At 35.9% G+C, this 19695-nt stretch overlaps 1 protein-coding gene across 1 annotated transcript in view; it reads left to right on the top strand.

Annotated features, from left to right (window-relative positions):
- ANKRD31 (ankyrin repeat domain 31) overlaps positions 1 to 19695 on the top strand; it is a 158380-nt gene that overhangs the window by 122528 nt on the left and 16157 nt on the right. Inside the window, 3 exon segments of the mRNA XM_034656368.1 lie at positions 3018 to 3114; positions 5940 to 6936; positions 18110 to 18250. Of these exon segments, the coding sequence (XP_034512259.1) occupies positions 3018 to 3114; positions 5940 to 6936; positions 18110 to 18250 (1235 nt within the window).

The raw sequence follows: 19695 nt of genomic DNA, 5'->3' as shown, positions 1-19695 counted from the left end.
CATATGGCCCTTCTCTTCACTACGTCTGTATCTTTGGGGTAAATACCCAGTAGTGCAATTGCTGGATCATAGGGTAGCTCAATTTTTAACTTTTTAAGGGACCTCCACGCTGTTTTCCAGAGTGGCTATACCAACTTGTATTCCCACCAACAATGTAGGAGGGATCCCCCTTTTTTTTTTAATGCTTTTAAAATTAGAAAATTTTCTCCCCATCCCTATGCTTTATAATTTACTTTTATTCTTTTTAGTCAGGATCCCTTTATTTTCATCTCACTGCCCCTTTAAGGGAGGAGAGAAAGCCAATGGGACTGTAGAGTTCTTGGCTAATAACTAAATACTGACTGCTGTTGACTCCTTCAGTCTTTGGCAAATGTCTAAAACTTAGTCTCTTCAGAGCGGTTTTCTGAGGCTATTCTGAAACTTCTACCTGGCTTCTGTGTGGCAGGACACGCATTTTCCTTTCCCTGGCTCCTCTCAGTCTCTCTTTCTCCTTTCTCTCTCTCTCTCTTTCTTTTCTTTCTTTTCTTTCCTTTCTTTCTTTTCTTTCCTTTCTTTCTTTTCTTTCTTTTCTTTCTTTCTTTGTGTCCCACCCTATACAGGCTTCTTCTCTGAGGGAGAAGCCATCATAGTCACGATCACAGGGCAGGCTCCAAACCAAGTCCTCAGGATCCTGGCACTCTGGACCTGTGGTTAGAAGGGAGTACAGTTAATTTCTAGCAGCAACTTTCCCTTTCCTCAGCTGTCCAATCATCTTGCTCTGAAGGGTCTCAACCTCTAGATGTTCAAGGAGGAAGCCAGGTCTGAGTCCATCATCACCTCAAAAGAAAGTTGTTACTCTCTTCAACAGTCCTTTGAGAGACTGCCCCCCTACCACCCCCATTAGGCTTGAATAAAGGAGAGAAACCTCGCCTCTCACTTTGGGCTGCTCACATTGGAGGTTCCCATCCAGTTAAGCAATAGCTCTCTGAAGTTCACCACCTCCGTGTGTTCTCACACCTTCTATATCTTTGATGTGGCTGAGGGATCCAAGAATAATGAATCCCATTGTGTACATTTCTTTGTAAGTTTGTCTTATAGATGTCTTTCATTCACTCGGATATCAGATATCTTTAGTCCCTCAACCAAACTGACCAGAAAAATGTTTACTTTGAACGTTTCGTATGTTATTTATTCTTAAGGGTTTTTTTTTAAAGATTTTATTTATTTATTCAACAGAGATAGAGACAGCCAGTGAGAGAGGGAACACAAGCAGGGGGAGTGGGAGAGGAAGAAGCAGGCTCCTAGCGGAGGAGCCTGATGTGGGGCTCAATCCCTTAACGCCGGGATCACGCCCTGAGCCGAAGGCAGACGCTTAACCGCTGTGCCACCCAGGCGTCCCTATTCTTAAGCATTTTAACTCTTTTATTCATTTGAAATTTCTTTTCCACATATGGCGCAAGATAAGGATAGACTAGAATCTCTCACCCCCATATTACTACTCTGTTTGCCTCCTCTTATTTGTTGAATAATTTCTGTCATCCTCCTTGTTTTTCTAATGCCTTATTATCATATATTAAAATGTTACACACATTAGGGCAAATTCTAGGTTTTCTCTAAGATACCACTGATTAATGTTTCTGGTAAATAAGTATATAGTATCAAGTTAATGTAAAATTCCTTATATCCTTTTTTATAAAAACATACAGAATCTTCCAGGTTACTATGATAATGTTATTTTTACCTGTGATTTAAAATTCATTTAGAAAAACCCAGTGTGACAGGGTACATAGTGTGAACATCTTTTATTAAATAATGTCAAATCTGCCAAACAAATTTATATCAAAATTTTTAATGATATTCCAGGTTTCCCCTTTTTTTATTTGCCAAACAAGTTTATATCAAAATTTTTAATGATATTCCAGGTTTCCTCTGTTTTTTGGCACATGCATCATATAAAACTAATCCTCAGTCATAGTATTCACAAGGCAGACTACTCTGGGATCATTTGTCTGATTTGCAAAGGGAACAAATTCCTACTCTGAACTTGATTTCATTTCCCACCACTGATTTTCTCTAGTTAAATTATCTAAAAAAATATGCATTGGTCTAAAATAATTAGGAATAATCTTAGGATACAGAGCCAAAAGTGAAATAAATAACAAATAGCTTAAAAGCAGTAAAATGTATTCATCTAAGCCTTTCCATTAACTGCTTGGGAATCTGGATTTGGATGTAATTGACATTTATGTGTAAATCTTGTGGATTTGTGATGGGTGAGGGAGGTCATGATGCCTTTACTGAGGAAGTAGTGGAAGAAAGTAAGAAAATTTTAAGTAGTTATTGCAAAAGTAATTTTATATACATCTTTAAGTAACCTTAGATATCATATAGTCCTATCTAAGTGTTAAATGTAAAGAACAAGAACTGATAGCATCCTTCTTATTTTTAAGTACATAAAATATATAGTTACATATAGTATAAATATATAGAATAATGCATTAAATATATTAAAAACTTCTACACATACAAACACACTGCTACCAGAGTAGTAATGATAGTCTCTTTTGTGGAGTGGAAAAGAGGAGAAGCAGGGGGTTATTTTTCTTCTGTGTAAACATTCATATTATTTGAAAATTTTTTTACAATGTATTCCTTTTATATTTTAAAAAGTAATTTTAACAAAATATTTATTTTCCTATTTATTTTTCTTTCCTATTTATTTTCTTTTACTAACCTCATTTCACAATAAGGAAGGTGACCATAGAGGTCATGTGACTTGCCCAGGTTTACAGAGCTTAGTGGAGTAGCAGGATTAGAACTCAGGCTGGCCTGCTGTATTCAGGGTACTTCCACAGGGTGGCATAATTCAATGAGCCTTGATTTATATATCTGGGCCGCTGATACTAGGGAGCAGGGTAGGGAAATAATGGCTTTTTAAGAGTAACAGTAACAGTTTTAAGTAACAGTAAGGCTGGGTCCTGTGTGATCAAATTTAACATTTGCTATCTCTCGGTTTTATTTTATTACCATTTTTCCAGAACAATACATTGAAAAGATGTTAGAGATAAAAGAGGTTATGGATAATGTGCTTGCCAAACAGAAGGCAGAAAGGGATGATCTGGCTAAAAAATACAGGTGAGTGAAAAAAATAGAAATGCTTTCGAGTTTTCATAATTTATCCCTTTGTAGTTAAAATAGTTAGATCTAGAATTTCTTAAGAATACAAGTGTTGCTTAAGAATACAAGGACCAAAGAATGACTTTATGAGGTTATCTAATCTATTACCTCCATGGGGAATTGTACTTCCCAGAGAGAGATTTTTCTATTTTATTACTTGGAATATTCAGAAAAAGACATTTTAGTATCTTAAAAAGTTGTCTACAGCCAAGAATTTTATGAAAGCATCTCTGGTCATGAATCCCCAAAATAAATTTCTTTCCGTAGTGAACTCAGATTCTTTACATTACAGATTTTTCCTTTTGCTGTCATAAATGTTGTCTTTCAAAACAGTATAACCACGTATATTATTTAGTTTTGTGTATTTCCAAATTCTCAGAGTTTTTAAGAGGTTTCATCCTGATGATATTGGTTATATACCGCTTTTTATCCTTTTCTTGAGAAAGATATGTTACATGCAACTAATGAATCATTGAACACTACATCAAAAACTAATGATGTACTATATGCTGGCTAATTAAACATAATAATAAAAAAAAGAGAAAGATGTTATATATTTTTTCTTGTTTGGGCATTATTTTTATTAGTTTTTCATAGACTTAGCTATATACGCTTCTTTTTTTTCCCTCATGATAGGAACTTTTAAGATTTACTCTCAACAACTTTAAAGTATACAATACAGTATTATTAACTATAGTCACCATGCTGTACGTTATATCCCCATGACTTAACTATTTTATTACTGAATGTTTGTATTTCTTGGCTCCCTTTACCCATTTCACCCACCCTCCACCTTCCACCTCTAGCAACCACCAATCTGTTCTCTATCTATGAGTTCAGTTTTTTGTGGGTTTTTAGATTCCACGTATGAGTGAGACCATACAGTCTCACTCATTGTTTTTCTCTTTCTGACTTATTTCACCTAATATAATGCTCTCAAGGTCTGTGCATGTTGTCAAAAATGGCAGGATGTCTTTCTTTTTTATGCCTGAAAAATATTTTTCTCTGTGTGTGTAGTGTGTGTGTGTGTGTGTACCCATACCACATTTTATTTATCCTTTGATGGACATGTAGGTTGTTTCTGTGTCTCGGCTATTGTTAATAATGCTGCAGTGAATATGGGGTTGCAGATACCTTTTTTACCTTATTATTTATTCACATGTGATCTTTCTAATTTCCTTTATATTCTTGTAAACATTTGACATCTATTGCGTATTCGGTTTTTTTCTGAACTTATTTAAAAATCAGTTTTCTATTTTCATTTATAAATCTTCTGTCTTCATTTTGCTTTTTTTCCAGTGAATAAGTATCACAAATTCATGTTTATTTCCTATTTTCCTGTCAATATAATTCAAGTGAGCTTATAAGACCTATAGGTGTGTAATTGACTGCAGGATATTTTCTAGGAGTCTTTGGAGAAGGCTAGCTTCAATTTTCTTTTATGTCCTATGATTAACAATATACTGAGAATTTTGGAAAGTTCCTGATCAGTTAGGTTTGCAAGTGTGTAAATCCTTATTAATATTGCTATAAGACAAAATCTTGTAATCTAAAATGCACTTTTATTTTTCTGTCTGAACTGTTTTAAATGTGATATTACTATTTTTTTTCTTTCTCCTCTATCCAGCTTCTTGCATTTTTATGCTACTAGTTGTTTGCTTATCTAACTTCTTCTTGCTGCTTCTTCCACTTCCATCTGCTACTCACTTTAACATCCGTTCTGCTTGGAATTCAGTGCCAACGAACTGTGATAGGAGAAACAGGTATCTATCCTATTGCTCTCCCTTAAAGCAACTGCTTAAGGGCAATCCCTGAGGGTCCCTGAGACCATTTCAAGGGGTGTGTGAAGTCAAAACTATTTTTATAATAAAACTAAGATATTACTTGCCTTTTTGGCTCACATTCTCTCATGAGTGTGTAATGGAATTTTCTAGAGGCCACATGAACTGTGATGGTATCATAGCTAATAGGATGTATGCTTATATATTCTTGTGTTTAAAAATTTCTGTTTTATTTTCTAGAACAGTGAATATTGATAGATATACCCATATAAACAAAAGCTCTTTGGGTTCCTTAATAATTTTTAAGAGTAAAAAAAGTCAAAAGACCAAAAAGTTTGGGAACTACTGGAAACAAAGAGTCCAGTATCCTGAAGGTCACTGTAGAATAGGTGGGTATAACCGAAAGAAAAAAGTGTGTGGATCAGCCATTTTTTCTCAAAATGAAGCCCCTTATAGTCACACTGGATAATATTTGTCTGGGTAGTCCCTCTGAACATGTTTAAAGTATAATTACAGTAATTACTTGTTGGACTGACATTTCTCAGGTCTAGCCCAGGTATAATTACTCACAAAACAGTCTCACTTCTCCATAACCCTAAGGGAACTTAAGTGGAACTTATTCCCAAATGTTACTTCCTGATACACCTTTCCACTATAAACAGGTAAGCAAACTCCAAATTTAAAGAATGGTATTCCTCCTTGGCCATCAGTTGCTACCTTCCAACTAAACTACCTGAGTTTTGTTTCTTTTTCAGAGTTGACTCACAACTGGTAAATAATGTAAATGTGGATAACCGCACCATCACCTCCGTAAAAATACAGTCTTACTCACCTTAAGAGTCATTTCCATCCCAGAGGAAATTCACTGCAAAAACAGACTCTGGTGTGCTTTGGGCTGATTGAATTTAAATTGAAACAAAGTATCTTTAAAATCCAAATGACTACTAAAAAAAATTTTCTACTGTTTTTGTATTTTTTTTCTTTTTCTGTTTCTTTCTCTAGGGTGTCCATAGAATCATTTAAGCAAGGAATCCTGAGAGAACAACTGGCTAACTTGGCCACAAGACAGAAGAACCTTTTAGTTGCGGCAAAAAAACAGAAAAAAATTAGCCAGAAAATTCAAAACTATAAAAACATTACGTCTTTGTCTGGTACTAGTTTGAAGAAGCTTCCATCTCGCTCAGAAATTTGTAGTGAAAAGGACAGCCAAGAGCTTACCAGTCTGGAAAATTCATTGCAGCCCCAGGCAGGTTCATTTTCTCCTGTAGGCCTTATTTGTGGAAGCATGCAGGAAACACAGTTGTCTCTGGAAATGTGGAATGGCAGCCAAAATACCAAAATTTGTGTAAACTCAGAAACAGTGAGAAGGGAAGAATTTTCTGGAAATGAACTGAATTCTAAACAAAATGTCAGTGACTGTACCTTGGATGGGTTATCAAAATCCAGACATTCAGACGGCAGTAAGAAGGTTAAATTACCATCCCAACCTGTTGCTTTTATTGCTCAAGCAGAACATTCACAAAAAGAAAATGATCTTACAGGAACTCCGGCTGAAGGGCATGAATCCTGTAGCAGTCCTTCAGCAGTAACTGGTACATTAAATATTTCAGAGACTATAAGCATACTTGCCGAAAATGATGCCCATCCATTGACTGTTTTTTGTCATCAGGCTTCTACCAGTTGTGATCCAAACAGAGGAAAGAGGACAATAGCTTCCCAGCAGCCACCTAGGGGGACATTAGAATCCCTGGCACATCAAGGAACTGATGTCTTAGGCAGCAATACTGGGCATCAGACGAAATCATATCTTAAAAAATCAGCTTTTGCTGTTCCACATGCTAATGACAGTCAGAGCTCCTCTTCCTCTGGGTGTGGCCGTCAACGTACTATAAAAAAGCCTTCAAACTACTGCACTAGAAAGAAATGTATGCAGTTAAAGGATCTGATATTACTCGGAAGAATTAATACAGGAAATAACGTTCTGGAATTCAAAACACAGGTATCCTTTTTTTCTCTAAAATCATGTAATTTTATAAATAAGTTGCTGTCAAAAAGTGTAGGCATTTAGCTCTATTAGAGAAATAGGGTTTGGCTGGGCTTCTTGAATGAAGGGACATACCACTGTGTTCTTAGTGAGTGAAATCATGCTCTTCGGATTGCTCTATACATATTGGTCATAAGCACCTTTGGGCTCTCAGGACAGAATCAGTCAATTATATTGCCTCAGGAAGGATTTAAGAACAACATAAACATAATAAATTAGAGCTATCTTTGGTTCCGGAGTTTAGGGAATTACCGTATACTGCTAAAGCTTCCCCTGATATGGGATAGGTATAAATTCCTCTTCCATAGGAGCTCAATTTAGAAACAGGAAGTAATTTAGAGTTTGGATAAATCTGACTCAATTAAAACAATATCACATAATGCATAAAAATAGAAGAAGAGAAAAATTGTTCTACTAGAAATGCCTACAGAAGAGGCTTCCTCTCTCTTTTGCCCACATTCACTTTTTGAAAAAGGAATTCAGAGTGGCAGTGATTTCAAGAGTTCTGGAATGCTGCTTTGCTGAGGGACGACCAGTTGAACAGAAATCAGCCCTGGCTAACTGGAATTTAATCTGAATGACCACTGTTTCCAGTCCTTCTATTTCTGGTTAATAAAACTTTTCCAAATAAACTTTACTTACAAGTTAGGAGCAAAGAAAATTAATTTTAAAATTCCAAACTATAGTGTAAAGACCAGGTTAGTAGCTTGATCTCAGGTCCCTTGATGTTCCTGTTTGCTTGCCTGTCAACCAATTTATTGCTGAGTAGTACCTACTTCAGATTAGCCAAAGCAACTCAGATTTTAGTTAGTAAATTAATTATGTTAACTCAAATTTTGACAGTTGTAGCTACTTCTCTGGATTAGCTATAATGAAATTTCAATATAACTTTTCATATTTCAGCTATTTCTTAACAGCTTTATTGAGATATGATTAACATACACTACATGTATTTAAATTATGCAGTTTGACAGATTTTGACATGTATACACCTGTGAAACCATGACTACAAACAAGGTAATGAACATATCCATCACCCACAAAAGTTTCCTACCTCCTTCATACCCCTTTCTTCCCATGCTAAGCTCTAGACAATTGGTGTTCTGTTTTTTGCCCCTATACTTTAGTTTGCATGTCTAAGAATTCTGTAAAAATGGAATTACACCAGCTATATTCATTTTTGCCTGGCTTCTTTTTCCGAACATAATTATTTGAGAATCATCGCCATTAGAACATGTATAAGTAGTTAAGTTGTGTAGTCTGTAGAACAAACTAGTTTGTCATTTCATCTGTGATAAACATTTAGGTTGTTTCCAGTTGTTGACTATCACAAATAAAGCTACTATGAACTTTGGTGTACAGATTTTGGTATGACACAGGCTTTTGCTTTTCTTGGGTAAATACCTAGGAGTGGAGTGGCTGGATTAAATATGGTAAGTATATATTGAACTTTATAAGAAACTGCCTAAGCTGTTTGTATCATTTTACATTCCCACCAGCTGTGTATGAGTATTCTAGTTCCTCCACATTCCTATTTAGCTAACACTTAGTATGATCAATCTGTTAATTTTAGCCATACTAACATTTGATGTAGATGTATGTATGTGACATGTATATATGTATAGTAGTTTATCATTGTGGTTTTAATTTGCATTTCATAATGATTAGTTATGTTGAGCATCTTTTCATGTGCTATTTGTCATCCATATTTATTCTTTGGTGAAGCTTCTTTTCAAATATTTGCCTGTTTTTTTAATTCGTTTCTTGTTCTCCTATTTTGTTTTGATATTTGTTTTGATATATTTTGGATATAAGTCCTTTATCAAACGTATACTTTGAAAATATTTTCTCCTAGTCTGTGGCATATCTTTTCATTCTCTCAAAATTGTCTTATAAAGGACAGAAGTTTAAAATTTTGATATAGTCCAACTTAGCAATTTGCTCTTTCACTGATTATATTTTTAGTACCATATCTAAGAATTCTTTGTCTAACCCAAGGTCACAAAGATTTTCTCCTAGAATTTGGGTCTATGATCCATTAATTTTTGTATTTGGTACAAAGTAGGATTCCCATTCATTTTTTTGAATTTGGATATTCAGTTCTTCCAGCAACATGTGTTGAAAAAATTACCCTCTATTGAATTGTCTTTGCACCTTTGTAGAAAATCATTTTGCCTGTTTGCCTTTGTAGAAAATCATGTGCCTATTTCTGGACTCCCTTTTCTGTTTAACTTACCTGTCTATCTTATCATCTTGATTGTGTAGTTCTAGAATAAGTGTTAGAATCAGTAACACAGGGGCTCCTAGGTGGCACAGCGGTTAAGCATCTGCCTTCGGCTCAGGGCGTGATCCCGGTGTTATGGGATCGAGCCCCACATCAGGCTCCTCCGCTATGAGCCTGCTTCTTGCTTTCCCACTCCCCCTGTTTGTGTTCCCTCTCTCGCTGGCTGTCTCTGTCTCTGTCAAATAAAATAAAATCTTTAAAAAAAAAATCAGTAACACTGATTGTACAGTTACTACACAGTAGTGTCAGGGCACTTGGGTGGCTCAGTCAGTTAAGCAGCTGACTCTTGGTTTCAGCTCAGGTCATGATCTCAGGGTCTTGAGATCAAGCGCCATATCACGCTCCACGCTCAGCACAGAGTCTACTTATCCCTCTCCCTCCCCCTCTGCCCCTCTCCCCGCTCATGCATGCGCATGCTCTCTCTCTCTCAAATAAATAAATAAAATCTTTTTTTAAAAATCAGGTAGTGTTAGCCCTCCAATTTTATTCTCCCTTTTCTAAAGTGTTTTGGCTATTCTAGGTCATTTCCAATACCATATGAATTTTAGAGTGAGTTTTTCAATTTTTGTTAAGGGGTGCTGTTTATTTTTAATGGTATTGAGTTGAATCTATAATTTTGAGACAAATATCATTTTAGCAATATTAAGTTGTCTAGGCCATGAACATGATATAGCTCTTTGTTAATTTAGGTCTTCTCTTTTTTTTCCCAGCAGTTGTAGGAGTCAATATACAGGTCTTTCACATCTTTTATCAGATTTATCCCAAAGTATTTCATGTTTTTGATAGTTTTATATATGACATTTTTAAGTGTCAATTTTTGTTTGTTTATTGCTAATAGGTAGAAATATAATTGTTTTTTTGTATATTGAGATGTTATCATACAACCTTGCTAAACTCACTTACTACTTCCTGTAAATTTTTGGAGATTTCATTGGATTCTCTGTATAGATGACCATGTTGTCTATAAATAAAGACAGTTTTACTTCTTTCTTTCCATTGTGAATGCTTTTTATGTATTTTTTGTCTGGCTGCACTGGCTAAAAAGTCCTGTAGACTGTTGAAATAAAATAATGAGATCAAACTTCTATTTTTTTCCCTAAGACTGTGTTTCTTAGAAAAAAATTTAGTCTTTCCCTGTTAAATATAATGTTAGCTATAGGTTTTTTCATAAATGCCCTTTATCAAGCTGAGCAAGTTATTCCTTTTCCTAGTTTCTTGAATGTTTTTCTCATGAAGGGGTATTAGATTTTGTCAGATGTTCTATCCACATCTATTGAGATGATCATGTGGGTTTTGGTTTGCATTTTGTTGATATAGTATATAACATTATTTGAGCTTTGGATGTTAAACCAGCCTTGCATTTGGGAAGGCAGACAAATGATACTTGGTCATGGTATATAATTCTTTTTATATGTTGCTGGATTTGGTTTTCTAGTAAGTTCTTGAGGATTTTTGCCTCCCTATTTATTGAAGATACTGGTTTGTAGTTTTCTTGTTTTTGTCTGGTTTAGTATTAAGGTAATACTGGCCTTACAAAAATGTTTCTCCTTTTCTATCTTTTGGAATATTGGTAATGCAAAATGTTGGTATTAAGTCTTCTTTAAATGTTTGGTAGTAATCAGCAATGAAGCCATCAGTACCTGGTTTTTTTTGTTTTTTGTTTTTTGGGGTTTTTTTGTAGATAGTTTTTTAGTGTTAATTCACTCTAAAAATTTTTCAAATTGTCTATTTCTTCTTGAATCTTTTTTGGTAGTTTTTATCTTTCTAGGAATTTGTCTATTTTATCTTATTTATTGGCATAGAATTCCTGATAGTTTCTCTTATAATCCTTTTTATTTTCACTAGGTTCACTAGCAATGTACCCATTTTCATTGTTGACCTTAGTAATTTAAGTCTCTTCGCTTGTTCTTCTTGGTCAGTCTAGCCAAAGCTTTTTCAGTTTTTTTAATATTTTCAAAGAATCGCTTTTGATTTTACTGATTTTATCTATTGTTTTTCTATTGCGTGTTTTATTTATTTCCACTCTAATATTTATTTCCTTCTTTCTGCTTGCTTTGGGTTTAGTTTGCTGTTCTTTTTCCAGTGTCATCAGTGTAAGTTTAGGTTAATGATTTGAGATTCTTCTTTTTTTTGATATAGGTGTTTACAACTATAAATTTCCCTTTAACCCACTGCTTTTGCTGCATCCCATAATTTTGTTTTGTTTAAAGATTTTATTTATTTATTTGGCAGAGATAGAGACAGCCAGCGAGAGAGGGAACACAAGCAGGGGGAGTGGGAGAGGAAGAAGCAGGCTCATAGCAGAGGAGCCTGATGTGGGGTTCGATCCCACAACACGGGGATCACGCCCTGAGCCGAAGGCAGACGCTTAACCGCTGTGCCACCCAGGCACCCCTGCATCCCATAATTTTTGATATGTTGTATCTTCATTTTCATTCATCTCAAAGTATGTTCTAACTTGCCTTTTGATTACCTCTTTAACCCATCAGTTACTTAGAAGTATGTTGTTTGATTTCCATACAACTGTGAGTGTTCCATTTTTTTATTATTAATTTCTAATTTCATTCTATTGCATTTAGAGAACATACTTAGTATTATTTAAGTCTTTTTAAATTTTCTGAGATTTATTTTATGGCTTAACTAGCAGATGGCCTATCCTAAAAAACGGTTCCATGAGCACGAGAAGAATATTCTCCTGTTATTAGGAGAAGTTTTTTATAGATGTCTGTTGGGTCTAGTTGGTTTATAGTTTTGCTCAAGTTTTCTCTTTCCTCATCGATCTTCTGCCATTTGTTCTAGACATTACTGAAAGTGGAGTTGTGTTGTTAATAGGAAACAAAGTGGAGCTGTTACTGTTGAATTGTCTATTTCACCATTCATTTCTGTTAATTTTGCTTCATGTGTGTCAGTGCTCTTTCATTATGTGCATGTGTGTTTATAATTATAATATCTTCCTGATGCATTAACCCTCTCCTCATTACAAAATGTCCCTTATTATCTCTAGTAACATTTTTTTGTTCTAAAGTCTATTTTGTATGGTATTAGTATAGCTGCTTCAGTTTTCTTGAGGTTGCTGTTTGCATGATACATTTTTCTCTATCCTTTCATGTTCAGTTTACTTGTCTCTTTCAATTTAGTCTGTGTATGCACAAATTGCTAAATTGGATCTTGTGTTTTTTTACTTAGTCTGACAACCTTTGCCTTTTGAATAGGTTTTTTAATCCACTCTTCTTCAATTAATGTTATTAATATTATTGGATTTATATCTGTTGTTTTACTTTTTTTATAATAATATTTTTTATTATATTATGTTAGTCACCATACAGTACATCCCTGGTTTTTTATGTAAAGTTCGATGATTCATCAGTTGCATATAACACCCAGTGCACCATGCAATACGTTCCCTCCTTACTACCCATCACCAGCGTATCCCATTTTTGTTTTCAATATGTCTCGTGTATTTTTTGTTCCTCTGTACTTCTTTATTATTTTCTTTTGCATTAAGTGAATATTTTCTATTGTAGCATTTTAGTTTCTTTAGTGACTTTTTTTCACCATATTTTTTGAGCTATTTCCACAGTGCTTACCCTAGGACATCTTCAGTTATCAGAATCAGCTTCAGATTTATACTAACCTAATTCTAGTGAGACAGAGAACTGTAATTCATACATAGCTCCATCCCTCTTTCCCCCTTTTTGTAATATTATCATTATATGTATTATATATATATAAATGTTATAAATGCAACAATTCATTGTTATAATTATGACTATAAAATTTTGTGGTTTGTAAATAAACGGAAGAAAGCAAGTACATGTTTATACATTTTGTTATATTAACCTTCTTATTTACCCTTTCTGATTCTCCTCATTTGTTCCTGTGGATTTGAGTTACCATCTGGTATCATTCCCTTAGCCCAAGAAAACTGCTCCCACCCATCTCCTTTTTGCTATTTCCAAATATATATTATATACCTATTGTTTTATATATTTTTTTAATCCGTTAAGAAAGGAGAAGAGATATTTGTCCATACTCTTTTTTATAATGTGTAATTACCTTTACTGATGCTGTTTGTTTTCTCATGTGGATTCATTTTACCATTTGGCATCACTTGCTTTCAACCTGAAAAACTTCCTCTGGTATTTCATATCAGGTATGCTAGCAACAAGTTCTCTCCATTTTTGTTTACCTGTTTAACTTTATTTTTGAAAGATAGCTCTGCTGGATACAGGATTCTTGGTTGACACTTTTTTTCTTTGTACACTTTGAATATGTTATTCCATTGCTTCTAGTCTCCGTTGTTTCTGATGAGAAGCCAGCTGGTAATCTTCTTGGTGTTACCTTGTAAGTGATGAGTCATTTTTCTCTTGCTGCTTTCAGTATTTTCTCATTATCTTTGACTTTCGGCATGCATCTGTTCATGAAGTTTTTCATGTTTATCCTACTTGGAAGTCACTGAGCCTCCTTCTGAAAATACAGTTTAATATTTTTCAGTAAATTTGGGAAGTCTTCAGCCATTATTTTTTCAAGCATGTTTTCTGTTTCTTTTTCTCTCTTTTGTCCTTCTAGTACTCCCATTATGCATATGTTAGTGTATTTAACAGTGTCCCACATTTCTGTGAGGCTTTTCCATTTTTCTTCATCCTTTTTTCTTTCTGTTCTTTCTGTTCATAATCTCTATTGATCTCTTCAGGTTTATTAATTCTTTCTTCTGACATCATGAATCTGTTGAGCCCCTCTAGTAAATTTTCAGTTATTGTACTTTTCAAGTCCATAACTTCTATTTGGTTCTTTTTTTATTAAATTCCATCTCTTTATTGATATTCTGTATTTGATATGATTGTCATCATACCTTCCTTTGCTTCTTTAATTATGGTTTATTTTCATTCTTTTAACATTTTTATAATGACTGTTTTGAAGTCTTTAAATCCAACATTTAGTCATTCTCACAGATGTTTTCTGTTGCTTTATTTGTTTTGGTGTATGTGTCATACTTTCCTGTTTTTCCACATGTGTCAATTTTGGGTTGGAACTGGACATTTTAGGTATTTTGAAAGATGTAGCGCCTCCATGTACTGGCCTTCATCTTCTCTTAGGCTTGTTATTATTATGTGCCTGCTTATTTAGTTACTGGTTCGATTGTTTTAGTGAAGGTTATTTTTCCCTACTATAGTGATAAACTTTTGATACTATACCACATGGACTGAGACCTCGGCAGGTCACTCTCTTTGACTGTCTTTCCCTGTCCATACCTAGCCATTAAGCTCCAATTATTGCTAGTTAATTATTATATTGTTTTCAGCTATGACCTGGAGCATAAATTGCTCTACAGACTAATCCAGTCAAGTGTGTGCTCGCTCCTATGAAGGGATAGTTTATGAGGTCAGTGTTTGAATTTTATTCTGACTCTAGGAATGCTCTTCCCTACCCTAAAAACTAGCCAGCCTATAATTCAGCCTGTATCCTTAGTGAATCTACCAATTTACTTTCAATTGCTTTTTACCACAACCTGTACTACCTTTAAAGTGCCCTTGAGCTTGAACTTCTCCATGTTTTGTTGCAAATGAAGTCATTTCCTTTGGAGGAGATTAGGAACCATCTGTTTTAAGGCTTGCTGCTTTTCCCAGACAAAATCTCTGTGCCATAGCTCTGGAGCTGGGGTTGGAACATAGCAACTTTTCTTGAATGACACCCCGGCTTTAGCTGCTGAGCATTTAGCGAGGGTTGGCACATTAGCCTCATGCCTTTACAGCTTGTGTCTCCTGACAGGAAACCACTACCTTACAAGCCAGGCAGGGATGATCAGGGTCCTACTAGTCTCAGTGCCACCATGCCAAAGGTAGGGCCTCTGCCTCACCAATACAGGCTAGGCAGAAGGGATCCCCCACCTCTTGGCTGCACTCACTCACAACTTAGCCTTAGCAACAGATAGCTGAGGGCAGGATGAGAAATGCTGATATCCTGCCTCTAACGAGAAGGTAGTCTCTGATTGGAGGCTATAGGGAAAGGAAACCCGTGTTCTTGGCTGCGCAGTCTGGAGTGGAATCTGCACCTCAGTGAGCTTGGGAAGGTGGGGGGGGTGGAGAAAGCAATCTTGGCTCACATAACCACAGACTCACCTGTTTTTTTCCCACCTAATTGTCATAGATTTTGCTGAATAGATGGCTCTTTATTTGCTGAATGCATTAATGACCATTTCCAGATTAAACAATTTTTAAAAATACTTTTCACCTGGGACTAGATCCTCATATTGTCATGCCAGTTGATTCTGGAATATTTACATTCAGGGGTACCTGGGTAGCTCTTTCAGTTAAGCATCTGACTTTGGCTCAGGTCATGATCTCAGGGTCCTGGGATTGAGCCCCACGTAAGGCTCCCTGCTCAGTGGGGAGTCTGCTTGTCCTGCTTCCTCTGCCCCTCCCCCCACTGATGTGCTCTTGTGCTCTCTCTCTCAAATAAATCTTAAAAAAAAAGAATATTTACATTCAGTGGGACTTTTGATATAGTTAGATTTAAATTTATCACATGGCATCTGTTTTCTGTTTCTCTCGTCTCTTTGTTCCTTTTTTTACCTTTTTCTGCTTTATCTCCTTTGTTGCTTTATTAGCTGCAATTCTTTTTACTTCATTTGTGGCTTTAGAGTTTATAGTACATATTTTTAACTTCTCCCAGTCTACCTGTAAGTGATATTGTCCCCCTTCATGTATACTGTAAGAACCTCAAACTAATATGCTTCCATGTCTCTACTCATGACCTTTGTGTTATCATATATTTTACCTTTACCTAACGTTATAAATCCCACACTACATTATTATTTTTGTTTAAGCAATTATCTTTTTTTTTTTTTAAAGATTTTATTTATTTATTTGACAGAGATAGAGACAGCCAGCGAGAGAGGGAACACAAGCAGGGGGAGTGGGAGAGGAAGAAGCAGGCTCATAGCAGAAGAGCCTGATGTGGGGCTCGATCCCATAACGCCGGGATCACGCCCTGAGCTGAAGGCAGACGCTTAACCGCTGTGCCACCCAGGCGCCCCTAAGCAATGATCTTTTAAGTAGTTTTAAATATTTTTCTCATGTAGTTACTGTTTCTGCTTTTGTTTCTTTGGATCCTGATTGCCATTTGCTATCGTTTTTTTTCTGCCTTGAGGACTGTCTTTAACATTTCTCGTATTGAAGGTCTCCTGCTGATAATGAATCCTTTTGACTTTAGCATGTCTGAAAAAGTTTATTTCACCTTCATTTTTGAAAGATATATTTGCTAGATATAGACTTCTATGTTGAAAGGTTTTTTTTCTTTGAGTACTTTAAAGATGTTGCTGCACTGTTTTCTTGCTTGCACTGTTTAAATACACTGTTGTTCTTAACCTCCTTCCTCTGTAAGTAATGGGTCTTTTTTTTCTCCTTCTAGCCGCTTTTAAGATTTTTTCTGGTTTAAGCAATTTTGATTATGAGGAGGGGTTATTGAATCTCTGGGTTCTAAATTTGAATCTCAGATGTGGAAAAATTTCAGCTATTATTTCTTCAAATGTTTTTTCTTCCCTTCCCTCCTTTTTGAACCTCTTATTACACACATATTGGATGGCTTGAAATCATTCCACAATTCACTGATGATCTGTTCATTTTTAAAAATTCTCTTTTCTCTGTGTTTCATTTTTTTTAATGTTTTTTATTATATTATGTTAGTCACCATACAGTACATCCCTGGTTTCTGATGTAAAGTTCGATGATTCATTAGTTGTGTATAACACCCAGTGCACCATGCAATACGTGCCCTCCTTACTAACCATCACCAGTCTATCCCATTCTCTAGAGTTTTTATTTTGGTCTCTTTAAAAATATTTTCCATGTCTCCACATAACTTTTGAACATGTGGAATATGACTGTGATAACTACTTAATGTCTTTATCTGCTAATTCTAACATTCTTATCAGTTCTCAAGTCATTTTCAGTTGATCGCTTTATCTATTCTGTATGGGTTTTATTTTCCTACTCCTTTCCAGGCCTGTTAATTTTTTATAAATCCCACACATTGAGACATCTACCTTGTTGGATGCTGGATATTTTTGTATTCTTATAAATATTTTGTAGATTTGTTCTAGGATACAGTTAAGTTCCTTGGAAACAATTTGATCCTATGGGTCTTGCTTTTAAGATTTGGTAGGTGAGATGGGAGCATGTGTTCAGTTTAGGGCTGAATATTTCCCACTACTGAGGTAAGGCTCTTCACGGTACCCAACCAATGCCCCACCAGTTTTGGGGTTTTCTAGTCTTGCTGTTGGGAACAGGCACTATTTCTGACCTTTGAGAATGCCAGGTGTCATTACCTCTAATTGTCTCAGGTGATTCTTTTCCCAGCCCTGGGTAATTTGCTCTCAAACATGGCCAATAACTACTCAGCTGAATACTTAAAGAGGACCCCCTAAAGATCTGCAGAGCTCTCTTTCTTTGTATTCTCTCTTCTTCAGTATTCTGTCCTTCTCTCTTCTTCAGTATTCTGTGCCTAGAGTTAGGCACTTTGCCTCTGTGGACTCTGCTTTGTCTCCTCAACTCAGGGAGTCCAGAGGCTTTGCCTGGATTCTCTCTCCCCTCCACCATGACCTGGAAACTCAGGGCAGTGAGCTGGGACACTTAGAAGGCTCACCTCATTAATTTCTTACTTCTCAGGGATCACTGTACTTTGTTTCCTGATGTTTGGTACCTCGCAAACCATTGCTCCATATACTTTGTCTGTTTCTGTTTGTTAGGGTAAGTCTGGTTCCTATTACTTCATCATGGCCAAAAGCAGAAGTTCACATATTTCACGTATTTTCCTTCTTAATTTTTGTTTTATTTTTCACTTCAGGAGACTACCCACAAAGCCAGTGTTTTACTGAGTGGTAAAATTAAGGTAGAAAATGGTCGTATTTATCAAAATCCAGTCACCTGGCTCAAGGATCTTCTAGGAGACGACAGTTACGTGACTTGGAATTATGCTTGGAGTAAGGTGGGTCATTCTTAAGTTTATTTGTAACTTCATACTCAAATGGAAAAGTACCTATTTTTTTATGATAAAACTATTTTTAAAGAAATCTTAAGTTCTCCAAGCTAGTTTTTGTCCTCATATGTTCCTTCAACAATATGCTATATGCTTTCTCCCACAATGCTTGTTTGCCAGAAATCCCCAGGAACAGAGTTGGACAGCTGACAGCCTCTCCTTCTTTGTTCCTCATCTAGTCTCAGAAATTCAGATGCCCTCAATCTTCCCTATTATCTTCCCAGGTGATTTCAGGTCTTTGTGACTCCATATAGAAAATTTGAGACCTCTGGTGTGTTGATCATTTAACTATATGTTAGTATTCTGATGCAATGAAGGAAAATCTTCCCCTAAAGACAAAGGAATGAGGAAGCTGCCTAAGGCCCACAAAAGTTATGATGCACTTTTGTTTGAACACAGTTTTAGCCATCAGTTGCCAGCCCCCCAAAAAGAAATACCTCTTTTCATTCTGACTTCCCAGACTTAGTAGTCTTCCACACAGTTTTGTCTTCTGACTTATAAGCCCCGTTTAACCACCAGTTTAAAGACTATTAATGATTGACACCCTTGAGGTCCAGTGATCAGCCACCTCCAGATGTCCCCAGCCACACTTCAGGGAACAGTCTTGCAGTGATTCACCCAGCAAAGTGTGAATTATCAGACATCCACCATTACTGTTAAACAGAACTGCAGATCCTTTCAGCCTCCACTAGCCATTACAGTAAGCCTCAGTACCTGAGTAATAAAAGGCAGTTTCTTCTCTTCCTTTTTGTCCCACTTAGCCCTGCCCACCATTCCTCCTAGCTCCTCCTCCCTAAACTGTTTTCTGGTATCCTAGACCTTTTGTGGCAGGTGCTTCCAAAACTGTGTTTTAGTTCCTTCGTTTAGATTAGCACATCTTAGATTTCCTTTACTTTATAGTCTTTGGGTTTTTTTTTTTTCTTAAAGGTTTTTTCTTGTTTATTTTCCATCCTTGGAGTCACCAGACCATCTGCTTTTCACCTGCCCAGTCCTTTCCATAATTCATAAATCATATTTGTATGCTAGTAATTAACATTTTACTGTTGGAAATCCCTTCTTATTAAAAAGTTTCTTAAACTTGTGATAGATTTTATCATTTTGCTAAAATAGTCTATGCTCACAGCATGAATATGGTACTGGTTTCTGTAGTTGAGTTTTTTTGAGCTCAACATGCTTCTGCTACTGTGTGCCCAGTGATGACTCACTTCTCCCACTCTTTTTCTTTATTGGAACTACTGCATTTTCTGCTTTTGAATTGCTGGCTGTGACATCATTTGGCCTTCACTCTGTACTTAGCCTCATTTATATATCACATTGCCTCTGGTCTTTTTTCATCAGCCATGTCAGTTAGTCATATGGTTATCACTTATGTGATAGTGAAGCCAAAGACAAAT

The sequence above is a fragment of the Ailuropoda melanoleuca genome, chromosome 3 (assembly GCF_002007445.2).
Source record: "Ailuropoda melanoleuca isolate Jingjing chromosome 3, ASM200744v2, whole genome shotgun sequence".
Classification (NCBI taxonomy): domain Eukaryota; kingdom Metazoa; phylum Chordata; class Mammalia; order Carnivora; family Ursidae; genus Ailuropoda; species Ailuropoda melanoleuca.
Note: the sequence above shows the minus strand (reverse complement) of the source record. Positions and strands in the feature narration are given on the sequence as shown.